Genomic DNA, 19,361 nt, shown 5'->3' with positions numbered 1-19,361 from the left:
TGACGTCTGACGTCACGTTGAACGTCAAGCGATGCATTCTTGGAAACGGAACCGCGTGAATTTTCTCTATCCGCCAGGTGACGCTCGAGTGGCGGGCTTTTCGAAAAGATCTTTCCTTCTTGAGAGCTTCGATCTCACAATCTCAGATGTAAAAATATAATACACATTTACCGATGTATTTTTTTCGTCCATCCAGGTAGAACATGAAACTCATAATGACATCATTATGACGTCATCATGATTTTATCACTTAAAAGTTACCTAAAGAAAAATGATTAAAAAATGAGTTAAAGATGACAAAAAGAATCATAAATTTTTAAGTTCAATAATCGCATTATATAATTTGAAAAAGATTATGTTGCTTAATATAATTTATGTTGCTAAATATAATTAAAATATACATGAATAATTAAATAAACAAGTAATTGCGTAATATATATAAAAAGTATTATTATGATTGATTCTTAAGATTTCATACGCGAAGCATATATATTCTCCAACAGAGTTCGCTAGAATTGTTTAATATCAAAAATAAGATATATATCAATAAGATATATATCACCAAACATTGCCAAAAGTATATCAAATGAGATCATTATGATTTTTCTAAAATGACTTTTAGGTGACGTCATAATGATGTTATTATCAGTTTCATGTTCTCTGTATCTATTTTTCTCCAAATTATTCTTAAGGATGTTTTGTACCTATTTTCAAAATATTGAGAATTTCATGAAAATTATACAGAATGTCCTTACATATGTTTAGAATCTTCAGTACAATTTTTAAATCGATTCACTAAAGCGTTCACAAGTTATAATTTGCACCGAATTAACATGTGTTCTGATTTTAATTTGCACCGAATTAACATGTGTTCTTTTGGGAAACGTATAACCACGTCGATTCAAATGACAAAAACAGATGGAAATAATATTCAGAAGTTGTTTAAAATTTGCAAAAGTTTAGATACAGAGGAAATATATTTGATCAAGTAATATTATACAAGTACTAACTGGTTAAAAAGATATTAAATATAATGAAGTTAGTTATATCCCTGTCACAAGATGAAATTTTCTGCCAAAAGTTAATCGTTTCGATTAAGGATATTTTGTATCTATTTTCAAAATCAAAGGATCGTTGGAAATAATATAATCGACCAAAACTAGCTAGAAATTTTTTATTGTTTATTGATTACGACGTTTCGACCATATGGTTATGGTCCTTTTCAAGTAAATAAAATCAAATGACAGATATAAATCATAGTGTTGATTCATTGACGAAGTCTCACACTGACATATCGTTTTTATTTCTCGATTTTAAATTTATTAAGATGTAATTGATCATTTAAACGTGACGTGTGCATTTTACAACACTATGATTTATATCTGTCATTTGATTTTGTTTACTTGAAAAGGACCATAATCATATGGTCGAAACGTCATAATCAATAAACAACAAAAAATTTCTGGCTAGTTTTGGTCGATTATTTCCAACGATTCTTCGATTAATTGACTAGCGATATTAAGATAATTTATGTTATTTTCAAAATATTGAGAATTTAATGAAAATTGTACAGAATGTCCTTACATATGTTTAGAATCTTCAGTACAATTTTTAAATCGATTCACTAAAGCGTTCACAAGTTATAAAGATTTTAATTTGCACCGAATTAGCATGTGTTCTTTTGGGAAACGTATAACCACGTCGATTCAAATGACAAAAATACATGGATATAATATTCAGAATTTGTTTAAAATTTGCAAAAGTTTAGATACAGAGGAAATATTTGGTCAAATAATATTATACAAGTACTAACTGGTTAAAAAGATATTAAATATAATTTAATAAAGTTAGCCATGTATCTGTCACAAGGCGAAATTCTTTGCCAAAAGTTAATCATTTCGATTAACAAAATTCGGAATATTTCAGTAAAAACGCAATAAATGTTGTAAAAATACATCTCTGCGCTGTAGCTAATTGTAAGATCAAATTGTAATATTCCACACAATTTCTCATACTCAAAATACACCAAAAGTGGATATTCGTCAATATTTATTTTCAGCTACTTTTTGCTGGGATTGTACATGCAAAACATCCTTAATCTTAAGTTGTCTTTACTTTATAGAAATCAAAGATATTCACTTATTATTGGAGTTTGATCGAAGCGGTCGTGATAAAATTACGTGACTAATATATCGGTATCTGAAGAAATGTTTTGCGACAATCATTTACGAGGAATCGACAATGATGGGTGACAAATACGCGTCCGTTTCGCGAAAAATGCGTGGCAATGATTGACACAGTACTGCCAATGTTTTAATAAAGCTATAATTGATCTTGGTTGTGATTAATGGGAAAGATCGGACTTGCGGAATTTTCAAAGAATCATTGATCCTAAATAATTACATTATCTCGATAACCTTATTCGCCTTCTGGAAAGTACGTCTTAGAATGCGGAAATATTTAGTAAAATTGTAAGCCAAATAAATTGATATTATGATAAATTTTTCTTTGGAAACTGTTGTTATTGTCTTTACTCTACGAAAGTTATATTTCCAAAGAAAAATATCGATACATCTCGCGTAAAAGCGCATATACCATATATGTAATACAGTAGCATTTTTTTATATCGGAATATTTTTTTTTACAACGCAAAAAAAGCGCTCATTTTATATTAAATTAATCTTAGGTCAACAGATATAAAATATGCGATTTTTTAATATTAAGTTTATATAATGCAATTAATGTATAATGTAAAGTTTTCTTGATTTTTCACTTTAATCTTGATAGAACGAGCGATAAAATATGAAGTACTTGATTTTTGTCAAATTTATTACTGGTAACATTTAATAAAAAAATATCTATATATAATTATAATATCTCGCATAAGAATATTCCATGATTTTATTAATTGTATAATGTAAATTATAAAGATTCAGTGTGTTTTATCCTACATATTGTGAAAATTCAATGTTAGATATTTAAGGATTCTTAAATGAACTCTGATAAAAATATAAATATGTTTTCGGTAATTTCCTTGAAATTTTTTAAAGTAGCATTTATTATTTCAGTATATTTCAACAACAATATATATATAATTGATAGTATAATATACTCACTTAGCAACAATATCAGTTTTTATTTCGGATTACTCAACGACGATTATTAAAGATATAACGGACATATACAGAGAAAATTCGGTTTACATCTGTGAATTATACAATAAATATACGAAGCTCGTACAAAAAAATTGTTCGATCCAATTCACTTATTATATCAATAATGTACATATAAAATATTTTTTATGTAAGTGTGATTGAAATTTAATGATTGCTGCTATCTTTACTACTCGAAACAATAGATAAACAATGTTCATAGAATCATTTTTTTCCAATTAATCCTGAATCGTTCATCATGCATATATTTGCGAGAAATAGCCTAACTCATAATATATTACGTTAGAAAATGCGAAAAGTATAACTTGCAGTTTTGGCAAGAGTAAAGCTAAAACGAATAGTAAAGAAGACTCGGATTTTTCGACAAATAAATTTCAAATAAGTAAACCGATGATTGATGCGTTATTGCTTCTTACAGTAACCTTATAAATTATCAACATTATCCTTTAGAGTCTTCGAAAAACAAGTATATACACATTTATATTAAACTTATTATATCCTATATGCTATACAAATATTTTATATATATGTATATATAATTATAAAAAATAAACGCGATGATTATATATCTATATATAAAATGGATACTATATAATCCGATTAAATGCGTTTGCTGTTGCTTATCACTTATACATTGTTGAATTCTTCGTTTAGATATTATATATATAATAATAATATAAACAAATTCCCACACATCTATAAACATACATACATATATATGTGTATATGATATATACATACATATATACATACGTATAATACGCATTCTTTTCTTTCTTACACCAATCCTGAGATCTAGAAATATAATCTAGTGTTTACCTTTCCCTTTTTTGTCTCATTAATACATCGTGCCAAACATCTGCCATCTCTCATTACTTTACAAGTAAAAAAATATATATGTTGTTCTCTTTTATAACATGTAACTTTTATAAATATCAAAAAAAGGCAGGAAGAGTAAAGAAGAATCTTGTTAAATTTGTTCTCCGTTAAAATTTTGCTCCGTTCGTCGTTTTCTAATTATGGAAAGTCATCCTTTTAATCGGGTAAAAGACTAACATTCCCGAAAAAGAGAAGATTGATTAAATAATTATAATAATTCTTTCATATTGATCTCCCATCACACACTGTACTTCAAAACAAAATGGCTCATAAGTGCTTCTTTGGTTGTACGAGTCCTTAATTTTAATTATTGACATACATATACATTTCATAAAAGTGGTAATAAATATTTAGGAAAAGGAAAAACAAGATATCGATACAATTTTAAAATCTTGATAGTAATTCAAAACAATAGAATAGTCAAATAAGAATAATTAAATGATTGTTAATTTTTTTTGTATACTTTTTTTAAAAAGCGTAACATTTTATCAAGGCCACACATGTCACTATATTAAAAAAAATTCACAAAATGGTGTTTACGATAGGAGTCTAAGTTTTAAAAGCTTATACTTTGAAACATTATTGAGAAGAGCAGATAATAAATTTATATATATGTATATAATTACCAGTCTACAATATCACCTCGACAGCATATGAATATACAGCTGTCCTTTGTGTCTCTACATAATATAACATATTGTATTCTGAGATTCTTTATATATATCAATGCTATACTTGCATTAATAAATAGATAGCACTTGCAACTTTATATTCTTGACACTTTACACACTGTGCCATTTTCAATACATCTCTATATGCCAGTATAAATCATTTGATGATTTACACTATATTCACATTTTTTTATAAATTAATAATTTGTTTTCCTTTAAAAAAAATTACAGCAGTCTACGCTTTAAAAGCCGAATAAATGCATTTTAAAGGGATTGCTGGATTATTATTTTCGTAAAATAATTTTAATCTCTTATGAAATATTAACTTATACAATTCGCGAGAGATGTAAAGATACGTCTAAAAGCGCTTACGAGTATCTATTTTTGGATGAACAGCAGTTCAATGAAATGGAAAATCGAACTTTCTGACGTTTTTTGGGGGGCACACCCCTCTTGGGTAATTTCGATAAATGCTTGCCCTCATCGTTCGGTCGAATACTTATTTGGTCGATTGTGAGATTACTCTATAATGAATTTCAATGTACGTTTATAATCACTTTTGAAGGCTGTGACATTTGCTTAGTAATTTTCATTAAATACGGAACACACGTATAACAAGGCACAATACTTTCAAAGCTATCACACATGTTAGGATGAATTTTTGCAATTAGATCAATAAAGAGAAACTAGGTTAGCACCAGCCTAATTTTGTTAGGATGAGCAAGTACGATTGTCCTTATATTAAAACTTTCGCAAGCTGCATAATGATAGCTGCAAGAAAAAAAGTCATCTGTGTGTGTCCCTTGTCAAATATGATCTTTCTTTCTCATTAGAGAACATTTTTTGATGAGCATAATAATTAAAGTAAAAACTTTTTATCGTTACTTATTATTTTTTGAATTATCATCATTTGGTGTTTAGTTTAATGCTATTTTTAAACAAAATCAAGTGAATTATTTTATAATAAAAATTTACGGTACATTTAAGTTCATGACTAAACATCATTGAAAACAAGAAAAAAACATACAACATACATTAATTGCAAAATGAATTATATGTATAATTTTTACAAATAATGTATACCATATTTTGTATCTATTGAAATCGCATGAGACTGTGTCTTATGTGATATAACACATCCATCTTATTAATATATCGATATCAAACGTATTTTCACAATATTAAATTATTACAACGTAATTGCCTATCCGAGACTCTTTTTTTCTTGTATTGTCTTTCATTTTTTTTTCACTTAGCATATCTAATAATGTTATATACCCTGAAACTTTCTGTCATCTTTCAGATCATCAAAAAAATTCTATATAATACTAATGTTAGCATTAGTATTGTCAAAAGAGGGGAAAAATATCATTAAGTTAAAATTAATATATATGTTATTATCAAAAGGTTAATTGTCTATATGTTCATATCGTAGAGATGTGGAGGAGCACCTACCACTGAAGGCATTTGGCAGCCACGTCGTACTAACAGACGAACAGATGGTCCACCATTACGTATAATCTCAATCGCTTCTGTATGTGTCATGTTTTTCGTATTAATACCGTTTATCTCGATTATCTGATCTCCAATCTAGGAATGATATATAGATTTGTTTATATAACGTCATATTTACATCACATTTATAATATATTTCTAAATATATACCGCGATATTACTTACTCTAAGCCGATTATCAATAGACGCTGGTCCGTTCTCAGCGATTTGCAAGACAAATAACGGCATATTTTGAAACTCGCGACCACCGCGTATGCTGAAACCAAAACCTCGGGTACCCCGAGTAAGCTCTACAGCATGGTATTGGCCGCCATCTCCGTCTCCGGTAAGTTCATCCTGAAAAAAAATCAACAATCTATGGTTACTCTATTATCATGGTGAATAATAAAGAAATTAAATAATTAATAATAAAGAAATTATTCTTTACGTTCGTTATAGTTTGATCAAATCAATAAAGCTTGTACCTTTTGAGAAAGAGATGTATTGCTGCAACAATCGTCAAGTGGATATCCAATTGTCAATGTGACAGAATAACCAGAATCTTTGATTAAATTGACAATGTCCTTATGGCAAACGTTTGTGATATCGATGTGATTGACAGCAAGAATATGATCTCCGACATTTAATCTTCCGCATCTTTCAGCGGGTGAACCTTCAATTATCCTGCCGATTGTAGAACCGGCCTTGTTGACGGACGAGATTATCACGAAACCGAATCCTTCGTTCTCCATTCGAGTGACAGTAACATCATATGGATATTGAAGATTCATTTGCCGGCTGTAAGAGGATTGAAGGTTCTCCTGAAGGTGTTCTTGCGTGTTGATTCGACGTCGTATTCCTAGAGTCACTCGTCCATTTTGCGCTGCTGCTATCATTAACTGCACCACATGATGATGAGAAGAATTCATGACACTTTCTCCGTCGACGGACATAATCAGATCGCCAGTATTGAGTCTACTATCAAGATCCGCCGCTCCACCGGGAACTATATGACCCACCGAAACCTGCTGACCGTGATATTTTTAACGTTTCTGTTTTCATTAGTGCTGCGATGGCTTGATTTCGCAATACATGAAAATAGGATTTTGAAAAAAACATTCATAAGAATTAATATTAATCACATTAAAAAACCAACCTGAGATCCTTCTTCTGTGCCACCCACTATTCTGAATCCAAATCCAGTATCTTGTCTGACCAAAGTCACCAGAGTTTCTATCCATTCTATGTCGGGAACCATTGGACAAACCAATTCGTTTGTATATTGAGGATACCTATAATTAATATTACGAATGATTTTAATAAATAATTTTTATTTATTTTTATCTATCTAGTGCAAATATATAAGAATTTTCAAACATATATTTTATCTATCTAATTGATTATGATATTATTTTTCGAATGCTTTGGAAAACGCGCACGATTCTGGTTTAAGTAAAATTCTTTGAAAGTTTGATTGTTAATTAATAAAACAATATACGTACCGAGATATAGAACTAGAATGCGGCTGTTCGTGTTCGAAACTAGTCGTTTCTTTTCTCTTATCCCAGATTTCGCCGGTATCAACATTTTGCTCCTGTCCAATGGAATACATACTATAATCTTCATTGTACTGGGAATGCGATTGAACGGGATAGACGTCTTTATAGTAATCGGAATGCAAATATCCATTTTGCTTGAGCATATTGTCATGATGGGAGATGTCGATGGAATACACATCATTGTTGATATTTAATTTGTCATTCGCAACCCAATCGCGTTTCGATACATTTCTAATAGAATCGTCGTCGAGATTCATCACTGCAAAATTATCCGACAAATTCGCTGTGATATTAGCTTTATACGGATCCGAATAATACATTCCGTGTGAATAATCGGCATATTTATAGTGATTATCCAGCGGATTCAATTCGTTTTCTGCCTGTACGTCGTTCCAGTTTGATCTGCTCGCATCAGTCGGTGATTTAGGATGATTTCTGGTGTCGATCAGTGGCGTTTTTGGTCTACTAGGTATTATCGTTTTCGATTGAGTGCTATAGATATCTGCGGTGGGTGTTTTACTTCTGAAAAAGTCCTGCATATTCTTCTCCTTCTTCTCTTTCGTCGATTTCGCTGTCGTTCGCTGTACATGTATCAACGCCTCTTCGTTACGTGGACAATCCTTCAGTACTTGTACCACTTCCGAGTGACACATATTTCTGACATTGATTTCATTTATATTAACCAATATATCGCCCTCCATTAAATTCTTGCAACGTTGACGATCCAAGATCTTCTTGACTTTCTGGCCGTGGGCAGAGTCTGCTATCGTAAATCCAAATCCCATGGCCCCCTTCACAATAGCGATACTGAGAAATTCCGGCTTGGAAGACACCGGCGAGTTTTTACAGTCGTTCAAATCGCTGCTCTCCGATAGCAGAATATCCGTGCTGCTCGGTCTTTTAATCGTGTTGATTTTATCGGAAATGCAGAGATCGGGCATCGAATTGACCGACGTTGTGGCAAGATTCTCGCCGTTTTGAAGATTGTGCACCGGCAAGAATGTGGAGTCCAAAAAATTGAAACGCCCATTGTCCTGAAGAGACGAGTTTAAGTCCATATACATCGCAGGATCTTCTGTCAAAAGAAAAGATCCGAGATAATAGTATCTAATTCTTCAATGAAAAGATCTATTAACTACTCTCAACTATTTCTTTACCTGGCGCATTGACAGCGATCGTCGTTACAACCTCTGTATTAGGATCGTTGGGGTCGAAAGGCAACGGATAACCTCGACACACTTCCAAACTTACTGTCTCGCCACTACCGATTGATTTGAATACATTCACCATTTCGTTATGGGTAAATCCTAGCACGCAGGTATCATTAACATACACTAACACGTCTCCTGAAATAGTAAGTACAATTACAAAGTACGGAAGCGGAAGTGAATCGCTTGAGAAATTTAGCGGTATCTAGAGAAAAAAATTACCGGTTTGTAGTTTCCCATCCAGCCATGCTGGACCATTTGGCACGACGCTTTTAATTTGCAAGAATTCTTCCACGGTGTCATCACCGCCGACAATGGTAAATCCCAAGCCCCGTGAACTTTTTATCAAGGCAGTTCGTATCCTCTGACCTTTGAGTTTATCGGGATTTCTGGTGAAGTTGGGACTCTTCCTCTCGAGCAAGTTTTGTTGCGCTCTCTTCGCTTGCAACACTGGATTTTCATATTGTGTCCTACGATTCACGTGATCGATAAAATATGTACCGTATAGTGTATCGTCGATCTTTTCCCAACCGTAGGGTAATTCGTCGTCGAGACATTCTTCCAGAGATCTCTTTTGAAATTTCGACAGACGTGGATCTAACCAGTGAGATGTGCCCGTATTGTGGCTGTGATATAATTTATGAAAATATTTTTATATTTTATTTAGAACAAAAATAATTAAATAAATAATAATAAATAAAAGACAATGCTAAATATATTGCACGCACATGAGCATGTTTTTGAATAGAAATTTATATACCGTTATTATATTAATGAGATATGTGTGTAATATTTATATGTATAATATAATTCTTATCAGTATTAATACAATTGATACACGAAGTGAGCAGAGTTTATCAAGATGATTTATACGAATTACTCATTTTTTAATCTTCTTATTATCTATATAATGTAAAGTATATAATGGCACTGCATGTATATATAAATATGTATACGTACTCTATAAAATAAACTTCTCCCGTATCCGTGTACGCCTTCTCCCAATTAGTCGGTAACGGACCTAATTGATCCTCCTTGGATGGAGTACGATTCCGAACGGTTTGTTCTTGGTCGGAAGTTCCTGTACTTTGTTCCGAGCCCGTATTATACAAATACGTCGGTGGAATTCTTCCCCCATCGTTTTCACCGATCGTCAATATTTCTTTATCGAGGCTCTCTCCTTTAACATAGTGAAATACACGCGTGAAAAGTTTTGCAATTACATTAGGTACTTGCATTACACAGAGAAAAATATCATTCTACTGCCAAGAAAAACGATTACTCAGTTTATTTTTCTTTTTTTAAGTAATAATTTTCTTCAACAAAGAATATATTCTTGATAATAGTCTTAAAATATACTCATCACAAGTGTTAGAAAATCTCATTATTATTTCAAAAGAAAAATTTATTTTCTCTTCAAGAATATTGTTAAAGTTGTTTTCAAAAGAAGAATTTATTTTCTTTTCAAGAATATTGTAAAGTTATATCAAAGAAAAATCAAACTTACTTTATGTGGTAAGCAAACCAAATTTTTATTTTAATTTAATATTCTTGACTAAAATACTGCAGTTATTAACATTCAGAATATATTTAATTAAATTTAATGCTTGTGATAAACTTATGATATATTTGCGGATATGCAAACTTATGATATACTTAAAATAAATAATATTTACTTGAATACAGTATACATTTTTCTCTATATACGTATTTCGAAAACAATTACCGTACCATCATTAGGATTGTCGATAGACGCTGCGTCGTCAGTTTTGGTAGCCATCTCGAAATCTCTGGTTTATCTTACAATCCTGAATAAGAATTGTGAATAAATGTTGATGTAGACATTGATAAAGAAATATCAATAATATCTCACGCGGAACTTGCCTTACAATTATTAAATTTACGGAAAGATTCTGTCAAATTAAATGTCAAATGTATTCTTCAAACCCGGATTTATCAACGTTCGTCCAAGTTGTTATCGAGGAGAAGGAAAACACATTTTCTTGCAATAAATCTACACTGTCATATTCTCTACGCAGTAATCGCGCTCATATAGCTACACAAAAAATACAACAATCGTCTGACGCGTCGCTTAATTAAAAAGAGACTCGTTACAAGGCAGTACCGTGCATGTATCACGTTGCGAGCGTCACGGACGGTGATCCTCGCTCGCCGGGTTGGTTCTGACAACATCGAAACAGAAGCGGAAAAAGAAAAGTCATTGAAATGAACCAATTTAATTGAATTCTAATCGCGTCCTCGATAATATAACTCGCCTCTATGGCCGGTATTCATAGTCCGTTTTTATATTTAAGATCATCTTAAGGATGTTTTGTAGCTATTTTCAAAATATTGAGAATTTAATGAAAATTGTACAGAATGTCCTTACATATGTTTAGAATCTTCAGTACAATTTTTAAATCGATTCACTAATACAAAATCCTTATCGAAATGATTAACTTTTGGCAGAGACTTTCGTCTTGTGACAGATACATGGCTAACGTCATTGAATTATATTCAATATCTTATTGACCAGTTAGTACTTGTGTAATATTACTTGACCAAATATTTACTCTGTATCTAAACTACACTTTTGCAAATTGTAAACAAATTCTGAATATTATTTCCATGTGTTTTTTGTCATTTCAATCGACGTGGTTATACGTTTCCCATAAGAACACATGTTAATTCGGCAAATTAAAATCCTTATAACTTGTGAACGCTTTAGTGAATCAATTTAAAAATTGTACTGAAGATTTTGAAAATAGATACAAAACATCCTTAACAAAATTCGGAATATTTCAGTAAAAACGCAATGAATACTAAAAAATACATCTCTGCGCTGTAGCTAAGATCAAACAGTAATATTCCATACACTTTCTCATACTCAAAATACACCAAAAGTGGATATTCGTCAATATTGATTTTCTGCTACTTTTTGCTGGGATTGTACAAAACACCCTTAAGTAAGGTTTGAAAATATACGACTATTTCATTAGCTGAACAGAATCTTAAGATGATCTAAGACCAAACTTAGAACAATAAATATAAGATCTAGACTATGAATTCCTACGTTCGCTGCGATTTGAATCGCGCCACCGATTGAAAAAGGGGAAGGGAAAAAATAGAAGAATGCAGAGGATCGAAACGAACGAATCCGTCTCCAATCGGACTCCTTGCATTTTTTTTCGCGTGCAATCTCGTTGAACGGCTCGACGCGCGTCCAGACGGACAGGTGTCCGCGAGCGCAATTACATAAAGCGAGGTAAGAGGAACGCCACCGCGAGAGATCGCGGAGGTGAGACAGGAGCAAAAAGAGGGAGGGAAGGAGGGAGGGAGAGGGTAAAACACGCACGCGGGGCACGACATTCTTACGAATGCATTCACCCGTGCGCGGCGCGTGCGACGTGCCGTTCACATATGACGCGCGTCATCAGGTCCATTCGTCTCGGAGCATTTTCCCGTACTTTCTACATTTCGAGCAAAGATGGAAGGGGAAAGGAGAAGGGAAAAAAAACAAAAAAAAAACGAAGCGTACATACGCGAGATTGATCTAATCGGGGCACTCGTCCGGTATTCGTTTCAGCTCGCGTTCTCCCGAGCTCTCCTCGCATTCAGATTCAGAGCGAAGCGAGCGCGTGGCCTCGCTCCTTCGTGACTCCTTCCAGAGAGAGAGAAAAAAAAAGAGAGGAGAAGACGAGAGAAAACGGAAGATGTGCAAAGGAAGGAAAAAAGACTCGATGCAGCTTTCTAGCCGCACGTAACGTAAATAATGCTACGCGGGAGGTGGCGGCTTCGCTCTCTCTCTCTCTCTCTCTCTCTTTCTCGCTCACTCCTTCGTCCTCTCCTCCTCATGATACACCCGCGAGTCCCGCATCGACGTGGCCAGGCACATGCACGATCCGAACGGCGGAAACAATGGCACGCGATCTCGCGTTTTTCCCCCTCGACTCGCACTCGGGATTCGGGATGCGAGATCGCGCTCGAGTGGCCGTTACTGGCCACAAGGCGATGCATCGGCGGCGGATCGTCGGGAGAGAGATGGCTGGGTGTCTGTCACGAAGAGAGAGAAAGAGAGAGAGAGAGAGAGAAAGAGAGAACGAGAGAGAGAGAGAAAGAGAGAACGAGAGAGAGAGAGAGAAAGGAAGATGGGAGGTGAGCTTTTTCTCCGTTTTCTCTCGCGAAGGGACGGGAATTGGCTACTCACGCTGCGCTTCTTGCACGATAATGCGTTCGCCAGCACACGTAACCGTCATGGTTCCAGCGGCGATGCGGACAGACATCGGGCAGGTGATATCCGTGGGCCACTGAATCACTCGCGGATCGCGTAAACTCTCATCGTCCCATCGGCCGATGAATAGCGCGGTCGCTCGTGATGACAGGTAGAGAGAGAGGAGGAGAGAACGCGCGCGCACAACTCGCTCGTGCAACATCGACTACACGAGGACCACGAACACGGACCACGGCCGCTCGCTCGCACGACAGATGTATGTTCGTGCGGACGAGACATTTAACCGACTGCCGTACGTCGCCGCTGCGCCGATCGGAGTCACGTGACCGCGCGATCGGAGTCACGTGACCGCGCCGTCGCGGGAAATTTGAATCCGGCGCGCAGGATCCGCGCGTCAAGTTCGCCGGTCCAGGTAGAACATGAAACTCATTATGACATCATTATGACGTCATCATGATTTTATTTATCACTTAAAGGTTACTAAAATCAAAATTGATTAACATTGATAAAAACAAAAATGAGTTAAAGATGACAAAAAGAATCATAAATTTTTAAGTTCAATAATCGCATTATATAATTTGAAAAAGATTATGTTGCTTAAATATAATTAAAATATACATGAATAATTAAATAAACAAGTAATTGCGTAATATATATAAAAAGTATGATTGATTCTTAAGATTTCATACGCGAAGCATATATATTCTCCAACAGAGTTCGCTAGAATTGTTTAATATCAAAAATAAGTCACCAAAACATTGCCAAAAGTATATCAAATGAGATCATTATGATTTTTCTAAAATGACTTTTAGGTGACGTCATAATGATGTTATTATCAGTTTCATGTTCTACATTATTCTTCATTGTGTCTAGATATTCGTGCAATTGTACGCGTTAAGGCATTTAATTAAGACGCCGAGCATGCTTTATATCATTTGCAAGAAAATTCCTTTAGCCCTTCATTCTTAGAAATAATCATCCTAATTATCTAGAGAGAAGTAATTGAAATAACACAGAGTTCACGCTCAGAAAAGCACTTTCAAACATAAAAAAAATTTCGTAAGCAATGACAAACATGAATATTATTTTTCCATAAATTGTACAAATTAAAAAAAAAATGTATAACTGTCACAGATTGAAAAAATATCTAATTATCATATATAAATGACTGTTTCTGTCGCTCTAAAGCTAAAATAGAAATTAATTCTGAAGGAATTTGTAGTCGTTGATGATCGTGTAGCGGTCCTCCCGATAGTGCACCAAGTCGTCCAGGAAGCGCTTGCTACTCTTATTGTGGAGTTTCGTCAGCACGGGCGGTAAAGGCGTGATACCCGCGATGTTCGCCAGGTCAGCGTAATATTGACCTTGCTCCGGACCCATCATGTGAAAGTGTCTCTTCTGCAAATGCTTCTTAAAGATTCGTGTCGTCGCTTCCTCGGTCTCGGACTTCAGCATATCCTCTTTCTCGGGAAACTGCCTCTCGCCGTGCCAGTGTCGTAGGACGAATCGCACCTTGAAATTGCAAGTAATCGTGAGTATTGCCATCATGTTACCGCGGTCGGCGACCACGCGACCGTGGCTTTCTAGTATTTTTCTGTCGCGAATGTGCGACCGCGTTTCTTCGTCAGCCACGCTGAAAAAGGCAATTTCATACGCCCCGAATGACCTGTGCGCTTGGAATGCTACCAGTCAAATGGATTACACGCGATTCTCTTCTATGTTTCTCGTACATGTCCGATATACTTTCAAATACCGACTTAAAATATTATAAAGTACGTTTTAAAAAGTACTAAAGTATTTAATGTATACTGGATGTTTCAGACCATCCGCACCATCCATTTAAAAACTAGAGAAGTGGTTATTTCAAAAAAGTAAAAACATTTTCTTTATAAATCGGGTGCGCTCTATTGAATGGTGATTTTTTCAACTTCTGGTTCCGGCCGGAAATAGGCGATTCAGACCAGAAGTGCATTTTTTTAAACGGAAGTTAAGAAATGATTTCAAGCCTCATAACTGGAAAAGTACTTCATGGAAAAATAATTTATTATAGTGTTTGGGAAAGCTCTCGAGATAAGCTACAAGAATATGCAATGAAAAATAGGGGGTTCTATTTAAAAAAATGCACTTTCGGTCTGAATCGCCTATTTCCGACCGGAACCAGAAGTTGAAAATATCACCATTCGAGCGTACCCGATTTATAAAGAAAATGTTTTTACTTTTTTGAAATAAGCACTTCTCTAGTTTTTAAATGGGTGGTACGGGTGGTCTGAAACACCTTGTATAATAGAAATTAGAAATGAAATTTAAAAAATCTCACGAGAGAGATTTTAAATTGTAGATCAAGAAAAGATATAAAAGAATATTTTATACCTGCAAATCGAACATACTGAAGGCGCAAACGTAGTACGGAAGACCCACCAGTGCCAAGGTCGGGTTCTCTATGGACACCAGATGTTTCCAAAGAGGTTTGACCATATTGGAATCCACCCAAACTCCACAGGATTCGGCAAGGAAAGGGAAACTGTATTTATATCCTGCCGAAAGAAAAAAGAATATTGTATTTTAATTCATCTTGTATGAGAACAATGTACGATTCCGTAAGAACTTATGTAATGAAAAAAATTGTACCTGTACAGTAGAAAACGACATCGACCTGCTCTTTTGTTTGATCCGAAAAAATCGCATCCCGCTCCGTTAATTGCATCAAATCAGGTTTCTAAAAAAGAGATAAAGCGATTAAGAAGAATCTTCCTTTATTTCATTTTACTATTTTCCTTTTGAGCTCGCGTGACGCTTTCACCTGTACGACATTCTCAGGGAATACGGTGCATATAGTCTCGCGTAAGTGATGACTCAAAATCACGCGATTCGCGTTCTTGGATATTTCCAATGCCAAATCCATACCTGAATCGGAGAACAGGAAAACATCGCATTTTAATTGTCGCAAATAATTTCATCAAGATGAATTTCATCAAGATTTTTTATCCAAACATTTTATAGATAAAAACTAAATATTTAATATACATAATCTTCATTTATTACATTATTTAGAATTTTAATAAAGCTAGGAGAAAATAAAATCATCAGAAAAAAAACGTTTCTTCGTGATTATTGTCGCAATTCTATTGATAATCATACGAAATGCGAAAAAAAAATTGAGAAAGTTTGTATTAAAGAAATAAGCAAACTATTTCGTGTATAATGTATATGTGTACCGGAAGGACCAGCTCCCAAAACGACGACAGTCTTGCCGTCGAAGATCTCGGGAATCCGGTAATCGTGACTATGCATCTGTTTGCCCGCGAAAATATCGTGACCTGATATCTCCGGGATACTGGGCTCGAAATAATGACCGTTGCACACCATGATTGCGTCAAATCCCTCGGTCACGACCGCGTCCCTCTGTAAATCCCTGACCTTGACCGACCACTTCCGATCTCCTAAGGCCGGTTCCACCAGTTCCACATGATGTAGCAGCTGCAACATAAAATATTTATAACAAAATTTGATCTGTTTTGTTAATTTGCAACGAATATTTGCAACGAATTGTTTTCGATCAATAATTTTATTTGTGTCTTAAGAATGTTTTGTATGTACAATCCCAGCAAAAAGTAGCTAAAAATAAATATTGACGAATATCCACTTTTGGTGTATTTTGAGTATGAGAAATTGTGTGGAATATTACAATTTGATCTTACAATTAGCTACAGTGCAGAGATGTATTTTTATTTATTGCGTTTTTACTGAATATCCCAAATTTTGTTAATCGAAATGATTAACTTTTGGCAGAGAATTTCGCCTTGCGACAGATACATGGCTAACTTCATTGAATTATATTTAATATCTTTTTAAACAGTTAGTATTTGTATAATATTACTTGACCAAATATTTCCTCTGTATCTAAACTTTTGCAAATTTTAAACAAATTCTGAATATTATTTCCATGTGTCTTTGTCATTTGAATCGACGTGGTTATACGTTTCCTATAAAAACACATGTTAATTCGGTGCAAATTAAAATCCTTATAACTTGTGAACGCTTTAGTGAATCGATTTAAAAATTGTACTGAAGATTTTAAACATATGTAAGGATATTCTGTACAATTTTCATTAAATTCTCAATATTTTGAAAATAGGTACAAAACATCCTTAATAATAATAATATATTTACATAAATTAATGTTTAGTTGTAATTCACATTAAATAAACATATGTATTTGATATAAACACGACTTTGCGCTGCTGCATAATTAATCCAGTTTTATATACCTACTCGAATGTAAGGATGTAGTGCAAAATGATCGCAATATGCGTTTAGAAAATCCAGTATCTCCGTACGCGACAAGTAGCTTTCGGATTTTTTCGGTATTGAAAAATCTGGATAGCCCATTACTTCCTTTGGCAGATTAGTCCTATAAGCGATATAGCAATTTTCATAAATCAAATCGTATAATCCACAATGTGTATACTTAAATATTTATGTACAATACATATAAATATGAAAATTTTTAAATTGTAAAATTTATTATTATAGATGAGATTAATAATAAAAAAATTTCTATATAATAATAAAATATTAATAATATATTAATAATATATTAATAAGATGAACTTGTAAAATTTTCAAAATTCGCTTCCTGTGCAGAACTGAAAATTGTCTTAAAATAAAAAATGAAAATTGCTTGCGATGAAGTGATTCATACCTGAGGTTTTTGTACATGCTAGTGTGAATCGGTAACCCGTATCTATCGGAACCAGTTTCCTCTCGATAGACCCATGTCCCGCCGATTTGGTCTGTTTTTTCGTAACACACCACTTCGTCGTCGTAATTACCGGAAGTGCATTGACGAAGCGCAGCAAGTCCCGCGGCTCCGGCACCGATTACAGCGATTTTCATGATTAAGTTTCACAGAACGCAAGCAGAACACCTTCAGCGAAAATGACCGACAAATTATTTCGTAGCAAACAAAGCACTTTATAATATTTATTTCATAATACAAGACTTATGACTTGCCATATTTACTCTTTTTATTATATACTTATATCATATCTTAGCCAATCGGAATATAATTTTTTTAATATATAAAAATTATATAAAATTAATATATATCTAATCTAAAATTATACTAATATTAAATATTAATATTTCTGTATTATTTGTATCGCAGAAAGATAATTTCAATAATGGCTGAGAATGATAAAAGTTATCTGTTTACTCGCGATTTAATTCGTGAGAAGCCTTATCTTTGTTATTTTAATTGGAATATTATTGCTAATTGATCTAAAAATTGATATGATAGTATAATTTAAACGAGATGTGTAGATGCGAAAGAGATCACACTTTAATATATAACTATCTTTTGTTTGAAATTGCATGATCCGCAATAATTAAATCATGCAACTTTTCTTGTTAAAATCGCAGTTAGGTTGCAACGACTCACTGCAGCTCTGACAAGAGCTTCTCACGAATTCCAGATGCACATACATTAGATACGACAGATTCTAAAATCGAGCATTTATTCATCTTCTTTTATCCTAATGTATATAAAAGTGTATAAAAATATATTCATATATTTTATTAAATTTAAATCTCTTAAGTTTAAAACTTCCTACACTTAATTGTTAGAAGTTGCTCTCAGACTGAATATAAACACATTAGATATGTTAGAAATAAATGTTTCACATACATGTACATATAAATAACATACATTCAATTAAATTCGATAAGACGAGATAAGAGATAAGATATCACAATATTAATCAAATTGAAAATTAATTTTCGATAAAATACAATACAATTACGCTTTACTCGAGCAAATGAAAAATCACAAAGTATTCGCACCAATGGAATCCAATAGAATGAGTAATGTATGTATCACAGTTGAACTTAAAATGACCAAACGGAGTTCGTTAAAGTGATCGTATTAAGAGAAGGAGAAATGCTGATAATGATAACAAGGTCATCGTTCTACGTGTTTATCGAATAAACTTAATAAATATAAAGTTCGATTTATAAGCTTTTTTATATGTCCGCTTTACTCCATGAATATTATTATTATGGTACTTTTTATATTTAGTTTTATATAATTTAAAAAGATTAGTATATCTGAAAGAAAAACATCAATAAGGCAATAATTGAAATCATAT

General features: G+C 33.6%; 2 protein-coding genes across 7 annotated transcripts; both read right to left on the bottom strand.

The window, feature by feature from the left end:
* Positions 1-3,875: 3,875 nt before the first annotated feature.
* Positions 3,876-13,529, bottom strand: LOC105249918 (membrane-associated guanylate kinase, WW and PDZ domain-containing protein 1). Of its 3 annotated transcripts, none has more exons than XM_011255704.3 (11): positions 13,192-13,529; positions 10,716-10,792; positions 9,945-10,164; positions 9,207-9,610; positions 8,934-9,122; positions 7,720-8,851; positions 7,374-7,509; positions 6,703-7,245; positions 6,404-6,574; positions 6,179-6,313; positions 3,876-5,247 (listed from the first exon to the last, which is right to left on the bottom strand). In XM_011255704.3, exons 2-11 carry the CDS (start codon positions 10,762-10,764, stop codon positions 5,092-5,094), a joined length of 3,135 nt encoding a protein of 1,044 aa, XP_011254006.2. In that variant the 5' UTR covers positions 10,765-10,792; positions 13,192-13,529; the 3' UTR covers positions 3,876-5,091. The 3 variants fall into 3 exon arrangements, with proteins under 3 accessions (XP_011254006.2, XP_011254007.2, XP_011254008.2); XM_011255705.3 differs by lacking the exon at positions 13,192-13,529 and adding an exon at positions 12,527-13,184; XM_011255706.3 differs by having other exon boundaries at positions 3,877-5,247; positions 6,703-7,242; positions 13,192-13,527.
* An 802-nt stretch (positions 13,530-14,331) lies between these two features.
* On the bottom strand, positions 14,332-19,257 carry LOC105249916 (senecionine N-oxygenase). 4 transcript variants are annotated; one of them, XM_011255701.3, is made up of 8 exons: positions 19,024-19,257; positions 17,918-18,142; positions 17,488-17,626; positions 16,431-16,692; positions 16,016-16,119; positions 15,844-15,931; positions 15,586-15,749; positions 14,332-14,727 (listed from the first exon to the last, which is right to left on the bottom strand). In XM_011255701.3, exons 2-8 carry the CDS (start codon positions 18,109-18,111, stop codon positions 14,416-14,418), a joined length of 1,263 nt encoding a protein of 420 aa, XP_011254003.1. In that variant the 5' UTR covers positions 18,112-18,142; positions 19,024-19,257; the 3' UTR covers positions 14,332-14,415. The 4 variants fall into 4 exon arrangements, with proteins under 4 accessions (XP_011254003.1, XP_011254002.1, XP_011254005.1 ...); XM_011255700.3 differs by having other exon boundaries at positions 19,057-19,256; XM_011255703.3 differs by lacking the exon at positions 19,024-19,257 and adding an exon at positions 18,923-18,981.
* Between the last annotated feature and the right edge of the window lie 104 nt (positions 19,258-19,361).

Source organism: Camponotus floridanus, unplaced genomic scaffold (genome assembly GCF_003227725.1).
Source record: "Camponotus floridanus strain SB8 unplaced genomic scaffold, Cflo_v7.5 scaffold148, whole genome shotgun sequence".
NCBI lineage: Eukaryota > Metazoa > Arthropoda > Insecta > Hymenoptera > Formicidae > Camponotus > Camponotus floridanus.
The sequence above is the reverse complement of the archived record's forward strand: the minus strand, read 5'-3'. Positions and strand labels throughout refer to the sequence as shown.